Source organism: Mauremys reevesii, linkage group 8, assembly GCF_016161935.1.
Source record: "Mauremys reevesii isolate NIE-2019 linkage group 8, ASM1616193v1, whole genome shotgun sequence".
Classification (NCBI taxonomy): Eukaryota; Metazoa; Chordata; order Testudines; family Geoemydidae; genus Mauremys; species Mauremys reevesii.
Genome location: NC_052630.1, coordinates 105408497 through 105434260, shown reverse-complemented (window position 1 = coordinate 105434260; position 25764 = coordinate 105408497). Strand labels below are relative to the sequence as shown.

General features: G+C 39.5%; 1 protein-coding gene across 2 annotated transcripts in view; it reads right to left on the bottom strand.

Moving 5' to 3' along the window:
* TESK2 (testis associated actin remodelling kinase 2) overlaps positions 1-25764 on the bottom strand; it is a 109276-nt gene that overhangs the window by 59441 nt on the left and 24071 nt on the right. For both annotated transcript variants that reach the window (XM_039485107.1, XM_039485108.1), the window contains exons 3-4: positions 16433-16554; positions 5501-5549 (exon numbers count right to left, since the gene is read on the bottom strand). In XM_039485107.1, coding sequence (XP_039341041.1) covers positions 5501-5549; positions 16433-16554 — 171 coding nt within the window. The remainder of the gene's footprint in view (positions 1-5500; positions 5550-16432; positions 16555-25764) is intronic.

Sequence of the window (25764 nt, the reverse complement as noted above, 5' to 3'; positions counted from 1 at the left end):
AGAGCCTCATCAGAGGAATCATTGCAAGGGACTTGGAGAAAAAGTTGCACAAGGACGGTGAACACTGAATGAGTGGCTGCTATCTACTGAATGAAGCAAATCCAGATGTCCCCCTTTGCACTCTACAGCCCTGTTGTATTAAAGCATCAGTTCCACTTTCCAAATGTTTTTAATGGTGTGCTTGCAAGAGTACATACTGTACTACTGCTCAAAAGAGATGCCACAGCTTCCAGTCTGAATAGCACATTCAACACATTTAGTATTGATTATGCTGTGGAATTATAACATATCCCGAGTCCCAGTCCAGTCCAATTAATTCCACTTTTATATTTTGGAAACCCCATGCATTAGCAGACAGTTCTTTCCATTCTTGGCCAGACAGTTTTCAAACAAAACTCATTTCTGAGGGGGACAATTAAAAACGAGTACAAATGCTGCCAAAAGGAAAAGAAACAAAACAAAACCAAGCACCAGAATATCAACACTTTCCACAAGCAGACAACTTATGTTCTGCAGATCTCAGCATGCTCAGATTCTTGTATGATCAGACATGTGGAAAAAGTTTTGTTAAATGTAACACTCTACTTGCCACCTGCCAGCAGTAAAGTGCTAGATACCGGTAACACAGATCCTGCAATAGCCAGATCATGACCTCTACAATTCTCAGAGCTACTCTAACTGATTTTATGGCTACTGTCCTCCCACTTGATGGTATTTGCATGCCTCAAGAAAATTAATGTACACTACACTACATTTGCTAGAAGGCCTCAGCTTTCTTCAGATTACAATTTGTCACAGGAACAAATACATACAAAAATAAATTAGACATGATTAAATTATTTGTTCAGAAGTTAATTTTAAATCTCCAGAATCACAGAACTGGAAGGGATCTCAAGAGGCTATCTAGTCCAGTCCCCTGCACTTGTGGCAGAACTAAGTATTATCTAGACCATCCCTGAGAGGTATTTGTCTAACCTGCTCTTAAAAATCTCCATTGATGGAGACTCCACAACCTTCCTAGGAAATTTATTCCAGTGTTTAACCACCCTGAGAGTTAGGATGTTTTTCCTGATGTCCAACCTAAATCTCCCTTGCTGCAATTTAAGCCCATTGCTTCTTGTGATATCCCCAGAAGTTAAGAAAAACAAATTTTCTTCTTCCTCCTTGTAACAACCTTTTACATACTTGAAAAGGTACGTCCCCGCTTAGCCTTCTCTTTTCCAGACTCTTTTCCAAACTGTTATCCTTCTGAAAACATAACAATTGCTCCCAACCACAGCAAACAGATTTCATGTCAACAAATTTTAATTTATTTTTAAGCAGCTTTCATAGTCTGGAAATAGATGCAATTAATTTAGAAAAAATCTTCAGTGCTATTGGAGTCCGAAGGCCACCATCTATCCAAAGAACAGGTCCAGCAGAGGTTGCAGTAGGGTTGCCATCCATCCAGTTTTCACTCAGACAGTCCAGGTTTCAGTCTGTGTGTCCAAGTGCCATTTGACAAGTCCTGATGTCCAGTTTTTTAATCTGTGGGGGAAGAGGTGGAGCAGCGGTGGAGCCTCGGGAGTCCTGTTACCAGCCATCAGAAAAGTGGCGACTCTAGGCTGCAGTAATGGAAGATTCCGCTTGCACTGCCTCAACCATGCCCTAGAAAGCAGTGGCCTCTTAAGATAACATAGTTCAACCTCTGTGTCCAGTTCAGTCCTGGACAGCTCTCCTGGGAGTGCCAATAAGGACAGAGATTAGAATCAGCCAAGCTGGTGGATTTTGTTAAATGGGACATGTTAACCAGAAAATGGAATGACACCAATTTATTTCACATAAACTAGTGAACAGCCACCAGCTGGTAGTTTAGTTTTGGTCACTACAGTCACCCTGGGCTGTATTGGAACTGGTGGCACTAGAGGTAAAGAATATGTATCCTACTACCAATTCCCTTAGCCGTTCACTTCTGCCCCTGTTCCCCAAGCCCCAGAAACTCCTTTAAGCTATGCGACCAGTATTGTTCACAATATTCCAGAAGGGGGAATGACAGTATAACTGGCAAAACTTTGACGCAGAATTCATATACTTATATTACTCAGAACTTATATAGCACTTTACATTTTCAGAGCACTGTATAAGTATGAACTAATAAACCACAAAACAGCTACTGTATTAAATGAATGCCTGCATATGTTCACTGCTTCCATGACCAAATGCCCAAATGTAGCAATTTTATTGTTTAGGCCAGGGGTCGGCAACCTTTCAGAAGTGCTGTGCCAAGTCTTCAGTTATTCACTCTAATTTAAGGTTTCGTGTGCCAGTAATACATTTTAATGTTTTTAGAAGGTCTCTTTCTATAAGTCTATAATATGTAACTAAACTATTGTTGTATGTAAAGTAAATAAGGTTTTTAAAATGTTTAAGAAGCTTCATTTAAAATTAAATTAAAATGTAGAGCCCCCCAGACCGGTGGCCAGGACCTGGGCAATGCGAGTGCCACTGAAAACCAGCTTGCGTGCTGCCTTCAGCACCCGTGCCATAGATTGCCTACCCCTGATTTAGCCTAGTAGTTAAATTTACCTTAGTTCTCACTTGGGCACAAGCAAACTATAATTAAAGTTACATACAATATTTCATCATAGCTCCCCTATTCTGTCTGGTCATAACTCTAAAACATTCTACTTGGGTCTGAAACATCTAATTTTTTGCCTCAACCCAAAAGTAAAATATTGTGAAAGCCTGAGGATTTTCTCTTCTATTATTTTGAATTACTGGTAACCAACAACAGAAGAAAAAAAGGTTGTCTATTTCGCTTGCCAAAGAATTCAGAAACTGCTGAAGAAAGCAAACACCTCTAACCTTAGCTACTTCTCCATAGGAAGTGTCTCTTGGTTTTTGTTTGCTTGTTTGTTTTTTGAAGAGGTGTTTAAACCGATAAGCATCTGGGAGGAAAATGTCATTTCTGAGCATGCTCAGTAGTATCTGTTAAGATTTTAGTAGCGCATAATGAAATCTGATCACTTTTAGGACATGTTTAGGGGCAGGAACGGGGCATTCTCCCTGCTTAGCCTGACCAAAGACCCCAAAAGAAACGAGCACTAATGCTTGCGTAATAGACATGAAGGAGTTTTACTTAAGTGCACAGAGAAAAAATTCTTAAAACAACTTTGTTGGGTACTGGAGACTATCACAGAGATTGAGAAAACTGTCCATCTCACAGTTTGAAGGTCTTCTCATAAATCTGCTGCATCCTGCAATTTTCCGAAAAGTCTAAGTTTTCATTTTAAAAACATCTTTTCCATTGTGAAAAAAACAGCTGTTAAAATCTGCTAATGTGCTTCAGCCAAACAGCAGCAAAGGTGTGAACTTATCCTGTCCCTCCTTTACCGCATTCACCTCCAATGAATTCTGAACTTCAAAGGCAATGTGTATATGCATTCAAGAATCATAGGACAGAAAGGGATCTTGAGAAGTCATCTAGTCCAGTCCTCTGCACTCATGGCAGGACAAAGTATTATAAGATATTCCTCCCCATTTTAATCATTAATGGAATCATATGCATGTTAACCTCTTGAAATGTTTTTTGTGCTCTAATAACTGGCTGCATTCTATTTAAAAATTCACAAATGGTTATGGTGGGCAAATTCCTTTTGGTAAAAAATAATTAAAGGTGATCTCACTCATACCTTTTTTAAAAGCAACATACATTTTTGAGCAATACAAAGTTACAAAAAAAGTTGCATTGACAATATTGTGGCTTTTTACATGTTTTCATATTAGGCAGTTTTAAATAACTTATGTCCTGTAAAAAATCTTCTAAAAGCACTAAAGTTCATGCAAGATTGCTAAGCAAAAAACTTTTGTTCTATTATTCATATTACAAAAAACAAAAACAAAAAACCCACTATCGGGAGTTTATCAAGACACTCAATAAAATGTCATAATGAAACAAAATATCCTCTGTGAAAATTCTGTCACTAGGGGAAAAACAAGTGCATTTCTTGTATACATCACATGCACAGCGCAACAAAATCAGTGTGTGAAAGGAGCAAAACTGAATTATGATTGCTATGTCTCTCCCACCATATGAAATGCGGTGCCAGTTTCTTTTTTAAAATACAGTATCATGTAAAGAAAAAAATGCAACATCTGATGTAGAAACATCCTCCAAACATGGCTTCATGTCCAAGTTTATTACAGTACCTAGTTTAGTAGAAGATACTTTATCATACAAGTTGGTCAACTCCCAACTCTCCCAGGGTGGGTGTTCTGTGCTTCAACTTATTTAAGAAGCCGAGGCCCTAGAACAGGGGTGGCCACCTGTGGCTCCGGAGCCACATGCGGCTCTTCAGAAATTAATATGCGGCTCCTTGTACAGGCACCGACTCCGGGGCTGGAGCTACAGGTGCCAACTTTCCAATGTGCCAGGGGGTGCTCACTGCTCTCCAATGAGAACACAGATACGTTGATGTACAGAGCCCTCACCTCCAATCACCATACAGCGTGGGTTCAGTTGCTCAGCAACTGTCCAGTCTAACTGAGCTCAGAACTGAGTCAGGGTTTTGTTTTGGTTGTATGTCACCCTATCACTATATCTGTACGTAACAGCAAAATATGGACAGATGGTGAAAGACAGGTAATGTTAAGAAGAGCACAAAAAAGTATCAGTGAAGAGAAGGGCAAGGATACGAGGGCAGCTGGTAGATCTAGAAGAGGGTATGCAGTAAGAAAAGTTTGGGAACCTTTGGTCTAGCCTACCTCTGCTGGATGGATGGTGGCCACACCACAGAGCCCCGGAAGGGACAAAGAAAACATTTTGAAAAGGAAGAAATTTGGGATTTGGATGCCCCTCCCACAAACGCATGAGAAATAAAGCATAAATAAGAAGGCTGAATTGTAATATGATGGTACATAAAGAAAATCATACACATACATGTTTTCAGATAAAGGCATCTTAAAGATACATCCAAATGAGATTTGGATGGGAACATAACGGCCATACTGGGTCAAACCAAAGGTCCATCTAGCCCAGTATCCTGTCTTCCAACAGTGACCAATGCCAGGTGCCCCAGAGGGAATGAACAGAGCAGGGAATCATCAAGTGATCCATTCCCTGTCGCCCATTCCCAGCTTCTGGCAAACAGAGGCTAGGGACACCAACCATCTCTGCCCATCCTGACTAATAGTCATTGATGGACTATGATCTTATCTAGTTATTTTTTGAACCCTGTTATAGTCTTGGCCTAGATACTCTTTTGGATACTCTGTAAATGGCTATTTTACATACCTAAATGTTGATTTTTCATTTTATTAAGGGTCTGTGTTTGAAAGTTGGGTGTTAGGAGTTTATTACGGAAAAACAATTAAGAAGCCTGATTCTGTAACATTTACAGTAAGTGATCCTATCAAAGCCAGTGGGACTACTTGCATGACTAACTGCTACTCAACAAAATGTAGAATCTGGCCCCAGGGAAGTACACACAAACAGCTGAGTACTGAACATAAACAGTCTTACCTCAGTCAGTGCATGCAGTTGTCCTTGATGTACGCAAACACCCATAAACCTACAAAACATGGAACAAAGGTTTTTTAAAAAATACATAAATAAAAACAACAGAAGTGAAGAGAAGAGGTGGTTCAATGTTCAAGCATTAGAAACAAGCAAGAATCAGTTCAGTGAAAACTGCACATCTCAGATCGGAACATTTAAAATCCTAGCTTAACAGAAGGGTGAGGGGCTATGATACAATATTTTGAATGCCCAGTTCAATAGAGCTCAGGAGACAAAACTCAAACTCAAGTGGAAAATTACTCACTAAGGGGTAAATTGTCATTTTCTCCAAGCCTTGAGGAAAGGCCAACATATAGCCACGTCACCAGGGGAAAGGGGTCAGTCACAATTAACTACCTTGCTTCCCACTTGTTCGAGAGGGACAGCCAAGCTGCGTAATCAGCTACAAGCCAATACAAATAGCAAATTACTTGGCTGTTATTGAAAGGTATGGGGAGAAGAGAAGCACTTTATGCTCCCACATTCTCCTGCACGGTCACATAGGGCAAGTAAACATTTTACCCTGAATGACTGTCATCATATGATTTCAAAACACTCAGACTGTAATCAACTATTTAGACTGTAAGCTCTTTGGGGCAGGGACCATCTCTCTGTGGTGTGTTTGTATAGTACCTACCACAATGAGTCCTGTGTCCATGACTGGAGCTCCTAGTATTGGTACTACAGAAGCACCTATCGTCTTTAGTTTTTAAGCACAATGAAGAGAACAGCATGCTAAACATTCAGCCCTAGGTTACAGGAGTGCAATCAGAATCTCATTTCCACACCTCGCATCCCTCCCGCAGGTTAAGCTCCTTGTGTTCACCACAAAAGGGCAATTTGTGTAGCAGATGTCACCGTGGGTGTGGCAAAATGTGAATGAAGACTAGTAAAGCAGAATGTAATAAATTCAAAGTCTCCTATTAGAAAGTTCATTAAAGCCTGACTTTTTACATACTATATAGACTCCAGAAGTGTACAGTTGATCCCATATCACTGCAATATGAGGTGTTTGCTTCATAATACAACCATTTTCAGTTGTATCATTTACAATTTGTTCACTTAGGGGGCAAAAACATGTTGACTATTAAGTTGTGTTAATGGCTGACTGAGGAACTCTTCCACACACTCTCAACCCCACCCGACCCCTCCACCCCAAAAAAAGGGTGTGAACGGAAATGTATTATTTCAGTAAATGTGACCATTCTGGATGTGACAGAGGAACCTTGTGAAGGTCGTTTTGTAGAAATAATGACCTTTTATAGTTTAAAACACTTCTGTATTTAAAAACAAAATGATGCAAAGGACATGTAGTACTAGTTAAGCTAAGCTGCTTTTGAAGAAATGAATGATCCTTACTGTTCTCTTGTCTAACAGCTGACTGGTAAATTACAGGCAATCCAAGAAAAACAATATAGATAAGGGCCTTTGCATAAGCTGAGCTGTGAAAATCTGTTTTCTGTAAGTAGGAGAAAAAAAATGGAACTTGCATCATAAAGTCTGGTTTTCCACCGCTCTTGCCCCATATAATATCTGTCTTTACCATGGGGAAAAAAGTGAAAATGTAAATACTCTCTGGTTCATATAATGCAAAACTATGGTGAGTTCAAAAATAGAGACTTTTGGATATCCAGTCTATACGGCTCCTGCCTCTTCTCTCCTATGGGCAATTACTTACAAGGAAATCTGTAAATAGGTCATTCATATTTAAAAACCTTTAAAAGGTCAGAAATACATCATCCATTCGAGAAGTGACTGACATTATGCAGGCAAACTCTGAAATACACTTGATTAAACTAAGGCTACTGAGCTACACCACACAGAATTACAGCTTCATTCACAAAACAACCAAGTCTGATATGCAATTCTGGTCTTCCAGGACATTTAGATCCCAGACTCCAGCGGGTACTCCTGCACAAGTTCTGAGAGCTTGAAAATGTATTTTGTCCTTTGTGAAACAAAGAAGACTGATGATATATTGCTGTTAATAAAGTTTATTATTGCAACATTTTTGCTCATTAAAAAAGGTTGCACCTTGTGGCAAATACATACACTAACATTTCAATCAACCCAGATATCTAAAACAGGTTATAAAGAATCTATACCTCCTTTTCTTTCAAGACAAGAATCAAATGGTGTGTCGTAGGAACATAAGTCTCATGGCTTATTCAATATACCTGACCAAAGCAGCTGGACTCAGATTATCCATTTTAGCTACTTGTATAATGTGGAAGATAACAGAGTACATCTAGGCAGTAGGAATTCTATAGTAAAATTTGTAAAACAGTTTCCAACAGAAGCTCACACACTAACTCACTCAGACACACAAAATCCAGATAACTCTACTTTGCTCCTCAAAAAATTAATTTTTTTTCTAAATGTGGAACTTCCATCTAAGAATCTTCAAAACATTTCACAAAAAAGAATGAATTAACCCCACACATCCATGACAGATGATGGTCTTTTGGAAAAGAATGGGTTTTTAAAATGTATTTAAATAAAGTCTGATGTTAATCCAACGAGATGTTTGTAAAACAAGGTTGTTCTTTGTCAAAGGGAATGGTGAAGGCCACAGAAGAAAAATATTTGGCCAAAAAGCAGGTAGAATTCAGAAGTTTCAATGGTGTTAGCCTGTTCTGATGGAATTTGTAAATTTTGTCAGCTAAACTGCTTGGGTCACAGGAGATCTCAATATCAAACCAGCAAATTATTTGATTCCAATTTTCTTATTTAATATACCTTTCCACATCCATTATAGTACAAAATACAGTCTGTATCAGAAGAAAAGTAACCTACAGCAGGTTTTCACAAAGGTCTTTTTGTTTTTTAAATACTAAAACCATTAGTAAAATTGAAACAGCCATTTAGTGGGTGTTCACACCCCCACATCTAGGTTGAAGAGGAATAGAAAGCAATAAATTTGAAGCATTAAGATACTGATGTGACAACTTGTGGTTTTATTAAAAATAAGAAAAGTTTGAGACCAAAAAATAGCTAATTTTATCTGTTCATTAGGAAGGTATAAAAGCTAAGATAAGATAAGGCCAATAAGATTTGACAGTGTCTCTGCCATGTTCTGCAGCCTACTACTGTGATCACTCAGATACTGCAGGAACAGGCAGCAGTTCAAAACCCTAAGGCAGCAGTTCAAATCCTAGAAACAAGAACAAAATTAACAACAATGAGAAATACTGGTTTTCTGTCTGGGAAATAAAGATGTTTCTACCCCTTAAATAGAACTGAAACAAGGCTCAGTAGCTATGAGCTCATACAAACAGGCTAGATTATAAATACATTTCTAAAACCCCACACTATTAGAAACTGCCATGCAAGCAAAAAGAAACCAAGACAGTGTTGTTAATATATTTACAAGCAACATAAATTGTATCATTTAATCATTACCAAAGAATCTAACTTTTTTTTAAATCTGGAAAACAGATTTAAAGGACATAGCTCCACCAATCCAAATTCCTGGATAACTTGCTCCTGTGTGTGCTGTATCAGGCAACAGTGAGCCTCAAAGCTAACCCAAGTACTGCTGAAAAATAATTGTGCTGAAGGTAGTGTAGGCAGCTGCTATTTAGAAGCTACAACTACTTAGTTAGATTTAGAAATTCTTTGCCCCAAGTGAGATTCCATTTCTCTGGATAGGAAGTAGACCTGCTTACTGATCCATTAAGGATTATTCCTCTTGGTGAGATGCACGGTCTTCAGTGCCAAGAAAGTGAGGGCTTATATAAATATGCTTGTACCATGGCACTGAATATTTTTGAAGGGCAGGGTATGGACGTAACTCTACATACTCTGTATTCAAACCCTACATACATTACTTCAACGATATTTGTACAAACCTCGTGAGGTATCGTCTGAAAACTAAAATACCACATTGGTCATTAAAATCATTGTGGAATATAACAATGCCATATGTGAAGTTATTTTTGTCCTCTGATCTGATGTTTTAAAGTCTTTATTTGAGCAAAGTGGAAACAGGCCTGCCCAGGTCTTGAATACAAATGAAGTAGGGTGACCAGGGACAATGGAATTGCAATTTATACATACAGTAAACAGAACCAAAGGTCACACGGTGGCTGGGGAGTCAGCATGTCTGGATCATAAAGAATTGGGTATTTATTTGTCTAGCCAATCTGGTAACCATCAGAGACAATGGAGGCACATTTACATAAAAAGGTAAAGAAGGCCATCAAGCTAACCAGGGGAAGAAATTATCATCAGTGGTAGATGCAGACTGCACCCACCAGGAAGCCTTTCCGCTTCTGGAAGCAGGGTCAATGAACTTTGAGAGAGATGCTTTTCAAAGGTTTAAAGGACTATAAAGAGAGGGGCGGTGTTATCTTTCACCTAAGTTGACAAGATGACAGCACTTCCTACTTCTGTGGAAGATCCTGACTCAGAGACAGTCAGCCATGCTGAACCAAGAGTAATTGGTGAAACAATCTTAAACAAAGACTGCCTTGCTAGATTGAATACACACATCTAAAAGTCTAAAATTTACTTTTATTTGCTTGTGATCATTTCTAGTTTTACTTCTTTTACTTGGTATCACCAAGCCTATGTCCCGTTAACAAACATGTTCATTTTAATCTAAACCAACCCAGTGCTGTGTTTAAATTGAAGTAATTGTTAACTCCAATTATTGTGGCAAGCTGCTAGGTGCTGTCTCTTTAAAGCAGCAAACTAACTTCATTATTTCTCTGAGTGGTCCAGGAGAGGACTGGACACTTCAAGGCAGGCAGTTTGGGGGGGAAGTTCAGGACTGAGGCTATGTTGAGGTCACTTGCCTAGTAGTAAGCAAGACTGGCAGAGAACAGTGTAACAAGCAGGCTGCTGGAGTCAGAATTACTGAACCAGGGCTGCTTACAACACAGACACTCAGACCTGGTCTACACTGGGGGTGGGTGGGTGGGAAATCGACCTAAGATACACAGCTTCAGCTACGAGAATAACATAGCTGAAGTCAACGCATCTTAGTTTGACTTACCTCACATCCTCATGGCGGGGGGTCAATTGCCGCAGCTCCCCTGTCGACTATGCTTCTGCCTCTCAACCTGGAGTTCAGCAGTTGACAGGAGAGCGATCGGGGATCGATTTATCGTGTCTACACTACACGTGATAAATCGATCCCTGATAGATAGATCGCTACCCACCGATCCGGTGGGTAGTGTAGACGTACCCTCAGTGCATGTCTGTATGCTGGTTGGGAGTGTCCAGACAAGGGAGCTACAGCAGCAGAGCATTTTAAGGCACCCAAGGTAACAGGGCAGGAGTTGACAACCTTTAACTGGTCTGGATTGCACCCCAAAATGTGACAACAGACACAGGGAAGGACTTCACTAAATCTGCACTAAAACCTTCCATAGTTAATTGTACTAGATGTAACGCTAAATAAAAATGCATTTTAAAAGCTTTTTACTGTTGACACTGTAATACATATCACATTTTAGCCCTTTTTCAACTTCATACATTTTTATTTATATTTATATATGTTATACCAGTATGTGCAAACCATTTCTAAAAGAATTATTTTGATAATCCAGGTTATAGGGGAAAACAAACCTGTTAAATCATTTTCTGACTCCCATCTGTTAATCACAAATCATGGTTCGGCATAAACATATTGAGGGTGCTAAAAAAACACTGCCAGCAGTCAGCTTATTGTAACATACTCAAATCACAAGTTATTCCACTGACGAGAGGGCTTGATGGGGACCAACTGCAGCAAAAGGAAACAGACTGGCATTATATTTCAAGGATGCTGAATTTGTATGTGCGAGCAGATGAAAAGAATTCTCCTTCAAGACAGCTCAAACTACACACATACACAGACTTTATTTTAGTTTTATTACATTTGCAGACGGTGGGGTTTTAATCAATGAGTCAATCTGCCTGCATGTTCGCTGCCAAACAGCAATATTTTAAAGTGCTCCCATGAGGACATTTAAGACATGAGCTAAGACTTTCTGTGTCTAGAACATTTTTATATATAAAAGGTCCCTAAAGTACTTATTAAATAAAGAAGCATTTTTCATGCAAACAGTAGTGATATTAAAGACTGAAATTCAATCACATACTGAAAGTGCACTAATCTAAAAGACAGCACAGGAGAGGAAGGACTTGGGTTAACAGACTGCTCCATTAGTGAGCACTGTAGAACACAGAGGAGGACAAAAGAGCATTGATCTCCCAAGGATCAGAGTCCTGTAGATTGCTCCTGGATATGATGCATGTCAATATCAGCAACCAAGATCTCTCTCCTACATTCCTCTTTAAGGCTTACATTGTTCAATAGATGGCTTCAAGTTAAGTTATGGCCCAGAAAATGATTATGCTAAAATGGCACCTTCTTACTCAACAGATCTATTCCCAGTGTGCGTTCAGAGTCATGCCTGCTGACTTAATGACAGAACTAAGTTTATACTGCTTTTTATTTCTGTTAGCTCCACCGTGCCAATATAGCCACAAGAGAAGGTACCAAAATATATTTAAAAATATCCTTTAGAGAGATGGACAAAGTGGCTCCATTTTTGTTTTATTTTTGTGTGCGCGCGCAGAGATAATCCATAGGGTAGTACTCCCAATTTTTAATTTTCCTCAAGGGTACATTTGTGTTGGAGACCCCAAGATTCTATTTTTATAGATTCTCACATTCAACATGTACATGAGGTCGCCGGGGGTGGCAGCAAGGCAGCTTGGGATGCATTATCTCTAACAGGTGGAGACCCAGATTTAACTTTCCACTTCAGCTGACTCAGCTGTGGTAGCTCACTGGCTGAGGGCAGAGTTTGGGCAGCGGAATCTTTTAATATTGGTGATGATATGAAAGACAAAGAACACAGCTAGACTACTTATTCCACGCCCAGAGCCAGGGGCAACAAATGATTCTAAAATCTTGGACATGGATAGAGATTAATACATATTCACTAAGCCCTGGGAAACAGAAACTAGAGCATCTTGACATTCTTGTGCCTAAATACTGTTTTGGAATAAGAAAGAGGCAAATCTACAGGCATAGCAAAGGATGATGATGGGCTTCACCTTAGCTGCACACCAACTAGACACTTGGCAATAAAAGAAAAAAAAATAAATACTCCCCATAAAACCATGAGTTGAAGAAATCCATCAAGTGCTGAGATGCACTTGGGTCTACAAAGCTGTAAGTGGCTGTGGGTTAGGAGAAAGAAACTAGCCAGGAATTTCCAGCAATAAGGATGGGGCAATACAGCCAGCAGACAAGCAAAAGCAGAATTTCAAACAAATGAAATTAATTAATATTAGTGATGACAGTAATTTTATCAGTATAAAAAACAAGTAACTTTATATTAGAATATTTAAGCTAAGTGTGGGTTAACAGGAATGCTTGTGAAAAGAAGCCACCTAATTTAAGTGTCAAAGGGTAGAACAATAAACATCAATGAGATAAAGGGGTTCCTGGCTACTAACTACATCAGGAAGACAGGTTAATGTGGAGAGGAAAGAGAGATAATTTTGCAAACCATTTCCTAGGAGAAAGATCCTCCCAACCACACAAAAACCCCCACACAGCATGGCTCTCAAAAGGTTTCAGTCCGCAGAACACAAGGAAGAGTGCCAACTGGTGACGTAGAGATCGTAGTTTGAAAACCACTGCCATAAAACAATTGCTTTTTACAGCACATCAGAAATTATAAGAGATAGAGTTACTTATATTTACCTATTATGTAAGACCCAAGTTCACCTCAGAGTCAAGTGAAGAAGATGCATTAGTTAAACATTGACCACAGAACAATTAGGTTTGATATCATGAGAGAGAAACCTTCCCTAGCAATAACAAAGGAAGAGAATTTTAGGGGGCAGATTTAAAAAAAAGTGATGAAGAAAAGAGTGTTAAAAGCTAGCTGAAGCACAGAATAGTCTTTAAATCCCTGGAACTGAAAAGTTACATATTCAAAGGACTTAAAATTTACTAGGAAAGAATGGCTCTCTTTAAAACCAAATATGAGACTCCCAGAAATCCCTTCAACATAACCATACTATTGTAGAACATTCTCCTAATGACAGGATCTACATCTGATTGATAGTGCTTCAGGCTACTGTTAAATGAGACTTACATGTGTGTTTTTTCCCCTCACCACTATATATTACAAAAGCAAATGCATGTCAGATATGAATACATACATGGAAAAAAAAGTTTTACTAAACAGGATTAACAGCCTGTCGGCTCTTATAACAATGAATTAGAGGCACAAATAGTGTATAGACCTCTGTACAAAAATATATAAATGAAAAGGAGTAAAGTAAAATACACATGTTAAACAGAGTAGCACTTCATGTTATTAGTTGAGGGGACAACTTTTTAAAAAGGTGGAAATCCTGCCACAATCATCCTAAGGAGACTGGAAAATACACTGTGCCAGGTAGGGCTCAATTCTGAAATACAATTGAAGAGGACAAACACAAAGTATCAATTACCTAAAATAGAAAGAAAAAACAATCAGCATGAAGTAAGTGCGAGAGAGATGAAGAACTGGCAAAGAGAAATACAATTTTTATATTGGTATTTACTGTAGACAATGAAGAAATTCCTATTTCAAGGGCACTTTCCTATAGGGAAGATAAAATCAGTAATTTTAATAGACAATGATTTTTTTTCCCTAAGGAGGAAGCCTCAAATCACGCAATTTGAAAAACATAAGTGAATTCTACTCTGAAAAAGTGCACACACACAAGAAAACAGGTGAGCTGAATAAGAAGAGGTCATTTTTACATAATCAGAGTTGTATGTCCTTCCCTAAAGTGAGTGGCAGGGAATAAAGATCTATTACTGTCAGCCGTGCAGAACCACTGGGAGAGCAAACTGGATTATCTTCTGGTTCATGTATAATTAACAGAATTATTGTTCCATTTCAGAGCCATCTGTGCAACACCACTGTCTTCAAACTATTCATAAATTCATAGAGTTTAAGGCCAGAAGGCAACATCGGATCATCTAGTCAGACCTCCTATGTCACAGGCCATTTCATCCAGTTACCCCTGTATTAGACCCAATAACTTGTGCTCTCACTGACACCTGTGCAACCCCACCAAAAACAAAAGGGCTACTTAGACGTAACTGAACACAGCATTTGGCCAACAGATTCTCTATTACTGGCGGTGACAAAGCACAGGCCAGAAAAGAAACAGGCTGACTTTCAGAGCAAGTTTGTAGGACTGGCAAATAGAACATTCATCTTTTTTGAAAACCAGATACGGAAAGCACTGAGATACACCGATTGTAAAACAAAGTCACTTCCAAATTGTATTCCAGTGCAACTATCAGCTGCCCAGGAAGACCACACATCACACATCTGAGTATTCAGAATGAAATGAACTGAGGAATATTCTTTATAAAAGTTATTGTTCCTGAAGAACTGAAAGCTGCCCACATGATGCCCCTAAAAAATATAAAGAAAAGAAAAGAAAACACCAACAGAAATGCTGGGAATTAGACCTTGGTAAACAGAAAATGAACTGAGAGTTTGATTAAGGGTAGATTAGTACAACACTTGGATAAGTATAATCTGATAAAGTCAAACCACCATGGTTACTGTAAGAAAAAATTGTGCCTCTCCAAACTGTTATTTGGAAAAAAAAAATCGATTGAACTGGTGGGGTACTTCATGGGGATTTTCAAACACTTCTGGTAAGTGTTCCTCATAAGTGACTGTTCAGGGAAACAAACGAGGTAAAGGGGTAAAGTATATTGCCTTGCATTAATAACTGGTTAAGAATTGTTCCAAAGAACAGAAAAGTTAACAGTGGGTATACTCCTGGGGTTGATTCTGGGACCTGAGTTATTTAAGAATATGGAGGAGGAAGAGGAAACTGTCATTTCAATTTAATAAGTATTAGAGCTTTAAACATTCTGGGGGTATTTTGCAGAGTAACGGTTCAATTAGTTAACCTTGTGTACACGTAAGGTAATGCACATTGGCAAAATAAAAGTCTACACTTCTTACAGACACTGACGGGCTTTGAGCTTGATGGACTCCCCAAGGAAAAACTTCAGTCATCATCATAGCTCAGTCAGGATGTCTGCCAGGATGTTATGATGCTTATCATCTGTACAGTGTACCCATGTTACTTGGGTACACAGTACAGATGATAATCACCATAACATTAGATTCTAACAATGTTATGGCCTCAGCTGAAGCAGTGCCTGTTGCTTGTCACCTAACCCTCAGGAAAGTGTGGCTGAGACTGAAAAGGAACAAAGTGTGTCAACAATAATAGCTGCTTTGAAGTATTTAGAAATGACATGACAAGCTATTGCAACATGTGGGTGATTTACTCTTGAAAAGAGAAGTATTAATCAGAGCAGACTAATTTAACTCTAGTTTCTATTCTTCAATCCTTCTTATCCTGTCTCACAATACAAAAACAAGGGAACACTCAAAATTAGAGGGCAGCAAATTTAGCACAAAGCAAAAGGAATACAACTTTGCACTAGGCATAGTTAACCTGTGAAATCACCCCCATAGGTAGTTATCAGTTAAAATACTGAAGCTTGATTATTATGTGACCCTTTCACAATAGTTTTAACTATGCATGTTAAGACAGTAAGTAGAAATCAAATCTCTTCCTTCATATCAGTTGATTGATTGTAGGGACAATTACTTTATGAAGACTTTCATGTTCGTCTGAGGAAACAGTTACTGCTTATTATTGGATGCAAAATGTCAAATTAGGTAATATGCTCTAGTATGAAAAATCCTATTTTAAAATTAGAGGCTCTCTATCTTGTGGATCCATAAAGTTCTAGATATACACAAAACCCTTTAAAAAAATGGTTCGTAGGAACCCTCCCTCGCCCTCTTCCTACCCAATAGGAAAAAAAAAAAACCAAAACAAAAAAAACAGTACCTTAAGATGTTTGGATGAGAGAGCCTGTTCATGAGCTGGATCTCTTTCAGCATATTTGCTCGGTTACTGCTCAGTATGTTCATCTTCAAAGCCATCACCTGGTCTGAAGTTTTGTGTCTCACCTACAGAATAAAAGCAAAATGAGCGGATGACATTTTAATGGCAGAAAATGTAAGGTCAATGAGCCATTAACAGAGCAGCACATGACAAGCAGCAGGACATATGCCCTTCGTGTCTGAAACAAGTTAACAACAACTATGCCATCTCTAGCCTTTAACATGGCTTTCCATTACCAGAGTGCCTGAGTACCTCCCAAGTATTTAAAAACCACCATTTCTCCCTCTTCTGTCACTACTTGTAGGAGAAAAAGCTTGGTAAATTTGCTCATACTTGTATGAGCAAGCGTAAAGAAACTGAAGAAAAAGTACACTGAAGAAATGGGTTTTTTTATTTAGTTCCAAATGTAGTTATTTCCATGGTCATTCAGTCTCTTGAGGGAGGGAGTTCCACACTCAAAATCCCCTGAAAGCTGTCTCCAATGCACAATAGCCCCACTCCTCCTTCTCCACCAGGGATGACAGCTTCACTATTCCTGTGGAAGGCTGCTGTCATGAGAAATCATGGTGGTTGATACAGGGGTGATCTGGAAGGTAGCTAGAGCCAACCCTACAGAGGTCTTTGGGTATCAGGACAGACAGAGAGGAACTCTTCATCTATATCGCAAAGCAGTTCCATTTTGTTACATGAGTTCTCTCCACACATACACCCCGCACGAGATTTTGGCTCCATTCCCACTTCTAATTACTAAAATTTTTTAAAAGGGTTACGCTTTTACTTTTTTTGCGCAAGAAAACACACAAAAAAACCCTTAACCAAACTTAGAAATGGGAGTAGAAAAGCATGATCAGCCATGTATTCCTGCCTGACCCCCCAAAAAGGCTATTACCAAGCAATAAACAAATTCTCCTTTACATTATAAAATTCCACAGCCATTCCTCTTACGCTGCTAATGGCACATTGTCAAGGTAAAAATCTTGAATTGTAACAAGTGTTTACCTATGTCACTACTCAACAGATATTAAGAGAAAACGTTAACAATCCAATTCATTTGTCATCATTTACGCTTTCTACTTTTCACCTCTTCCTCAGGTTGGGCAACAAAAATCAGTTTCACTTTCAGCTACTTAATGTTGCAGCAAATGTTTAGTTTTCAACAACTGCAGGGGAATGTTTGCCTAAGTATTGTTTGCATTGGAATTAAAATCAATTGTCTAAGTATTTCTGTTGGTCTTAGGCTTTATTATAACTGGGTTTTATAAAATTAATTTTGAGGCAAATTTAAGCTGACATAGCCCCTTCAGATACATTCTGCTCAATTCCACTACCTCTTTTGGAGGACCGTTCAGTTTATCCACCACTTATATAAAATAAGATTTTAGGAAGTTATATTATTATATGTATTAATTCACTTTCCACAATTTAAACCTGAAGTTCTGCTGTGCCTAATAACCAAACAGGTCAGGGATGGTGTCCCTAGCCTCTGTTTGCCAGAAGCTGGGAATGGGCTACGGGATGGATCACTTGATGATTACCTGTTCTGTTCATTCCCTCTGGGGCATCTGGCACTGGCCGCTGTTGGAAGACAGGAAACTGGGCTAGATGGACCCTTGGTCTGACACAGTATGGCCATTCTTATGTTCACCAATTTTAGGTTTTATAATAAACCTTAGCTAGTTTAAATACTTTTATAAGGTCATCTACTCTCAAGACCAATAACCCCCGTTTTGTTACTTTCCTTACAGTTGGTCCCTCCGTGCCCTTAATTTTAATGCCCTAAAGAGTACTCTCTCTTGTTTAGCTATAATTTTTCTTTGAGTAATGTGAACAAAACTGGACACTGTACTCAAAAAGTAGTCTTTATAAATAGTTAGCACAAAACCCTGAGTCTTCAATAACACCGTCCACTCATCATAATACATCCTATTTAGTCTTCTTTACTGTCACTACACACTTGTAAAAAAACTCTTTCCTCTACAGCATTAACTAGTTCAGTACCATTTAAACTACAACCTGGTTTGGACAGGATTTCTATCCAAGTGCATAACTTTAGACTTAGGCACATTAAATTTCATAATCCATCCACCTCGAAGTCTGATCACCACATCTATCGAATATACCCTGTAAAACAGCTACATCCCTCTGAGTCTTTGTCTTCCCTTGTGGAATCCTCTAAGTTTAGTGATTTCATTTGTTGAAGCTTGAAGAGGGGGGTGTTTTGGTGTGAGTTTTTTCTTGTTTTTTTAAAAGGAGAATGCTAATTAAAATACAGAGCCCTGCAGAATCCTTTCCTACAACCTTGCACAAAAGAATATACACTTGTATTTTCAACTCTCTGCTTTCTAGCCACTAAATAATTCCTTACCTCTTTAAATATGGGTTAGGCAATTGCTTACTAAGTTTATATGTGGAACTGTAAAAGTTTTCTGGAAAAAAAACAAACATTAAATCTATTGCTTCCACTCTACCTAAGCCAGTGGTGGGCAACCTGAGGCCCACGGGTCGCACGCTACCCATTAGGGTAATCTGCTGGCGGGCCGCGAAACAGTTTGTTTACAATGACCACCCGCAGCTTCCAGTGGCCGTGGTTCGCCCACCACTGCTCTAGTACCACAACAGACTTGTTATTAGGAACTAAACCAAAAGCCAAGTCCAACAACTTGAAGGTTACTTCATATAGCTGGTTCTGCAAAGCAATCAGTTTACAATTACTGTGATATATTCTACACCTAAGGTCAAATAAGTTTTACCCAATATTTCTTTGGGAAACCAAATTAAATTTTACAACTAATGAAAAAGCAATACAATTTCTATTACTTTGTAAATTCATTCATTATATGCTTTAAAAAACCCTTCATTTTTCTGTCAGTGTTATGTTTGTCTCCACAGTGCAGTGTAAATTTAGAACCACAGCCCACAATACAGTAGGTATGGGTTTGGGGTTGTTTTTTTTTATTTTTTACAATCCATTTATTGATACAGAACTGTGCATATTTCCCCTTCATTAGCTTGTTCTTGGTCAAATGAAGAAAACCAAAAAGGGACTACAGTCTTATTTTGAGAGAAAGCACACGGTTCAGAGGCAGGGGCAGCTCTAGCCATTTCGCCGCCCCAAGCATGGCGGCACGCCGCGGGGGGCGCTCTGTCGGTCGCCGGTCCTGCGGCTCCGGTGGACCTCCCACAGGCGTGCCTGCGGATGCTCCACCGAAGCCACAGGACCAGCGGACCCTCCACAGGCACACCTGTGGGAGGTCCACTAGAGCCGCCTCCCACCCTCCCGGCGACCGGCAGAGCGCCCCCTGCGGCTTGCTGCCCCAAGCACACGCTTGGCGTGCTGGGGCCCGGAGCCGCCCCTGATCAGAGGGCTATTGTTCCAGACTTTGGCATTAGATATAAGCAGGCACCGCTGGGGGGTGGGGGGGGTGTTATTTGGCTGCATTAGGTATAAAATTTTCTACATAAAACTGCCCTGAAAGGCCTATGAGCAAACTCAAATTCAGACTTAATAGTGGCAATTGGGAGGGGTGTGGGAATAGAAAAGAAACCCAGGGAGTTAGTTTAATTTTTCATTATGCTATAAAAAAAGTCATGACAAAGCCAGGATAAGGAAAGCAACGAAGTATGTTGAGACAGCATAGGGCTGAGAGTCAATTTCCAAATTCTAACATCAGCTCTGTCGCTAACTCATCAAGTAGCTCTGGGCAAGTCACTTCACCTCTATACTTCAGAGTCTCCCCATCTATAAAACGAGGATGATTAAATTTACCTACCTGCCTGGGGTGTTGAGAACTTTAAATCTGTGGAGCACTCTGAAGATGCCCATGTACTACTCTCTATAAGGCACTCTATGAGGTGCAACAGGACTCTTTGTCGCTTTTTACAGATCAAGACTAACACAGCTACCCCTCTGATACTTGACACCATGTACTAGTCAGTATCATCTCACCACCCAAGTTAAAGCATCTGCTAAATATTCCCTTGATTGCGCTAGTTCTATGATGTATAACCAAAATGTTTATAATATTATTACAGTATTTACATAAGCAACAGAAATTTTCTAAGATTAAGAAAAGTTAAAACAGCTCAATTTGTGCACCAATACTTTGATAAGAGAACACAGAAGTTATCCCTTCTCTCATAGGTCGCAGCACAAGATTTGGCCTCAAATGCACACCATCATCTCTCTCCATTTCATTAAAAACTTGTTAGTCATGAGGTATCCCAAAAATAGTTTATTTGTTGATCTTTTCAGAATCTGTATGGTGAATTTAAAGAGGAAACATTTCTATCAAAAAAAGTTTTGCTTTGAAAGCATTTTCCCTGCATTCCTTTTTAATCATTGAAAACATGTGTATGTTTTTGAAGAAGCTTCTCCTTCCTCTTTGAGCTTGCAGTGAAGTCATGATCCTGTATTTAAGATACCAGTCTGTTGCTACAGAAATGACTTATATCACAAATACAGATTTAGGATTTCACCAGAGCCTCAGATAAGAGAATATTGGGTACGAGGGAATGGCAATTTCATTATAAAAATCATGTAACTGATAGCAGAATTAATGTATCTAAATTTGCATCTTCCTGAAGGCCTTTCTATAGTGCCACAATGACATTTTAATTTGAAAAAGTTACAAATAAATAATTTCCTAATACAATGTTATGTTAAGTATTTTTATGATACAGCCTCCAAGAAGCAAGTTTTCTTGGTGGAGCACCACAATTTAGCCACACAACTCCCAATGTTATAAACATCTGGAGTTACAGTACGTCCCATGCAACATCTTGGGACAGTATCTTCCAGTGCACCATACTGCACACTGGGAATGGAGGGGAAAAAGTGTATTATTACCACCACACTGACACGGTCAGTCTATATGAGCTCTGATCAATGTCCCTGTAACATTCATCTTTTCGACACACATGCGTGCCCACCGACACAATCGGCTGTCTCGAAATGATCAAACATACCAAGAACAGTTTCTATCAGAACCATCTGTCCTTTCACCAACCTTTACCATATCTTCAAACATCCACCCACCCCCAAGAGTCCAACAAATAGGAGGCCTAATCAAGCAATTCAGAAAAGAGAGAAAGAACTACTCATCTGCTGATGACAGAAAGCTAGACCTGACAGAAGATGGCTAGAGTTTTAAATAGAAGCAATTTGGAATTCCCTCCTCACCTTCCAACCTCTTCACATCCACTATCAAGGTCAAAGTATATCCTAAGCATTTGGGATGGAAAATGAGAGCGTTTCAATTTACTACAGTACATCCATAGTAGTTTCTTTGAACTTTTCCTTTCTATACTTGATATATTTGTCAATGGCACAAACATGCTCCATCACTATAGCACACAGATAGGCACTAGCCACAAACCATTAAAATCCATCATCTGAGAGGCATCCTATTTCCCTGTTGTATTGTCACTACAAGAAAAACTACAAATTCCCACATAGAAGGTTCATCATAGTGATCCTCCCGTGCTATGTACTCTCTTCCATAAGGTCACTCACATTAATATTGGAAGTATGCCAGCGTGGTCCTCTTATATGAGCAACAGGAACCGTGCACCTTTCCTTTAGTACCCTGTTTGAGAAAGGGCTTACACAAACATGGATGTTTTGCCAGCTGGCAAAAAAATCAGAAAATCCCAGTGCAGCCAGCTCACCATATCTCCATCCAGAACAGAAAGCTCACAGATCATTTTAATTGTGCTTGAAAAGTTGTGAGGTCTAAGACAAGAGAGACATATTTTCATGGCAGTGTAGTCTTGCCATCTGCTTTTCTACTGGAAAACCACACAATGATAATGACTCACATTGACATAGCCCTTTCATCCAGAAGGAAAGCAAAGGCCTGACACACTTCACAAATGACCAACAAAAAAATAATCACTGCAATCAACAAGAAGTGCAGTCACTAGCTAGCTTATTCTGTCCTGCCTGTTAGCCTAAGGGGCACATCTTCACTGACAACGTTAAAGCACTACAATGGCAATGCTTTAACGTGCCTTGTGTAGTTGCAGCATAGCTCTAAAAAAAACCACCTCCATGAGGGGAATAGCTCCCAGCACTGGTGCACTGTCTACACACTGGCACTTTACAGCGCTGAAATTTGCAGCGCTCAGGGGGGTGTTTTTTCACAAGTTGCAGTGCTGTAAAGTGCCAGTGTAGACAAGGCCGTAGTATCTGAACACCTTTATCATCTTGTAAGTAAGTACCCTATTTAACTGCAATACACCAACAATTTAGCATAGGAAGTTTTAAAAACTCAAAACAAGCAATTAGAGAAGTTTCCATGTGGCTAATAACGTAAAAACAATTTCTCACTGAACTTAAAAAAAAAAAAAAAAAAAAAAAGACTGAAATGGCTGTTCTGCTCCCTTCTTGATGCTGAGGAAGGTCTTTTCAGCCAGGAAGAAGCTGACTGACTAAACAGGGGAAAGAAATTAAAAAAATAATGCTTTTTTGCTAATTTCTTTCAGTCACAGTAATGTTAAGTCTTACTTGTAACAGCGGCACGTACAAGTTTTCTAGACAGAAATGTGATATTCAAGTTGATATTTTAAAGTTTTTTCAAGACTACCACAAATCAGAGAATTTACTAGACCAGATTAAGTTGTTGGATTCTCTCTAGTTTCTGCTGTGTCGTGGCTGCTTAAGAGAAACATTAGAGCAATGTCCAAACTGTCCCTAGCCTCTGTTTGCCAGAAGCTGGGAATGGGCGACGGGATGGGTCACTTGATGATTAACTGTTCTGTTCGTTCCCTCTGGGGCACCTGGCATTGGCCGCTGTCAGAAGACAGGATACTGGGCTACATAGGCCTGCTGAAACCTGATGTCAGTGGGACCCTGGCCCTGGGATGCTCTTAGGGTCACACACACACCATTACACTTGGCCTATACTTTCTCCTACGCCTTAGCAGCTCAATTCTGGAGCACTGCTCCTTCCTACCTCTCAGAAGTATATACATATGTACATAGTGCAAGAAAACATCCCTCCCAAACAAAATAGGCACCTAGAGTGCCCATCACTGAGTGGCACTGAAGTGTCATGTCAGGGGCAGGTCCTTAATCCCAGAGATTTTGCTTCTGCCATTTTGATAGAGCCTCAGTATCAGGGGAGAGAGGGACTGGGGTTCCTAGCCTAAAAAACAGAACCTGACTAAAATAAGAAATTTGGTGGGTGGGTGTCTTGAGCAACAAGACCAGTCAACCAGCACAGCATGCAAAGCAGCAGGACGGCACAGCAAGGATTCTGCCATGGGCAGCAAGAAGGAGCTGAGGGAAGGTCAGACTCACTCAGCACCACATGCTCTTGGGCGAGGAGGTGCAAGGACATCTAGGCCATAGGCACAGCCCTAATGGACACTGCTGGCCAAAAGAATCCAATCTCACATGTATGAGCCTCATATGTGGAATCCATGTAGACAATAACTTGAAGAACCACCCATGTTCCTATTCATTTGCAATCTATAAGCAACAGGACTGTAAGGATCCTACTGCAATTCTTCAGCTGCTGAAGCAGTTGACTCATGAATGTCACTGTGAAGGAGAAATATGCCTTGAATGGGAGGTCTCCACTGAACATCCAGATGCTACAGAAAATAGTCCTGGCAGTTTACAGTAGTAGATGGAATTCTTCCCTCAAGCTCGATAATGAATCATTGTCCCAGGATGATGTTAAGGGAATCACAATTTTATTCAATGAGATGTAAAACTGAAGTTATCACTACCTGCTGTCATTAGAGAGCCCATATACATATTTTATATTTAGTATTTGTTTTGCCACTCAGTATCCTGGCCAAATTCCTCTGAATTCCCTCTACAGTTTCATCTGGATACAGTAATATATTTCACTGCCTGCCCTAAGTGTTTGCATAGTGTTGCTGCATACTGTTAACAGTGGCTGCATTTCAGTGATGGGTCAAGGGATCCCTCTATATCCTTCACCTATCTCAAAGAGGTTATGGAACTATCTGACTGTTGAAAGGCATTAAAAGAAATGCAAAACCATTATCAGTTCAAGGGGCATCCAGATCAAGCAGGCAGACTGGTTTCTTTCCTCAAATATCACTTCATGTCAACATGCAAAAGCCCTTTGGTTATTTTGTAGTACTCGTTCTACACATCTCCCTTAACGCCTACATTTTTAAAAATTCTAGTTAGTAGTTACATCCTAACCCTTCCACTACTTCTGTGAGTGAGGGACAATGCACAATAAAAGATACTCTGTGAGGTACTGGGTGTGCGTAGGTCTTGATGGGCAAAAGGGTATGTTTTTTCCATCGTGATATTTCCATCGGGTTAGCCTAAGGCAACTGAAAAGCCTGAATTTTAACAGGGTTTTTCACGTATGGTAAGCTAACTCAACTGAGCTAATATGATGGCAAACGTACCCTATTTTTCCCCTTAAAACAAAGCCAAGGAGGATAATTCAGTATAGCTAGTGAAACAGATGAGCAAAGCTACAATTAAAATTACACAGAAAACAGCAAAGGGGTAAAATGCAGATTCTGCTTTCAGCCAGAACCAGATCACTTTGTGCCGCTCCCCCAACTTAATCTGAAATAGTCCAATCACCTTCTGGCCATGTTGTGAAGCTCCCCTTTTTTTCCCACAAGCATCTGAAAATGGGAGGGCAGTGGATTGGAAATTGTAAGGGAGGAGAATTGTTGGAGGGAGAGGAGATTAAGTTGCATGGTGTGGTGGTGGTGGTGATGGTTATTATACTGAACTCTACTGCTGCAATCAACTTATTCATAGACTTTAAGGCCCAAAAGGATCATTAGATCATCCACTGACCTCTTGTATATCACAGACCATTCAATTTCACCCAGTTACCCCTATACTGAGCCCAATAAAACTTGTGTTTGACTGATGTACATCTTCCAGAAAAGCATCCAGTGTTGATTTGAAGACACCATCACTTCCCTTTGTAGTTTGTTCCAATGGCTAATCAACCTCTTAAAAATTTGTGACTCACTTCCAATTTGAATTTGTTTGACTTCAGCTTCTAGTCATTGGTTCCTGCGCTCCTTTTCCCTGCTAGACTGAGGAGTCTGTTGGTACTCACTATTTTCTCAATGAGAAGGTACTTATGCACTATGAATCATGTCACCTCAATCTTTTTTGATAAACTAAACAGATTGAGCTTTATGTCCTCATTGTAAGGCTTTTTTTCTTCAGCCCTCAATTCATTTTTGTGGCTGTTTTCTGCTCCCTCTCCAATTTTTCAACATCATTTTTAAAAATGTACACAGTATTCCAGTACTTA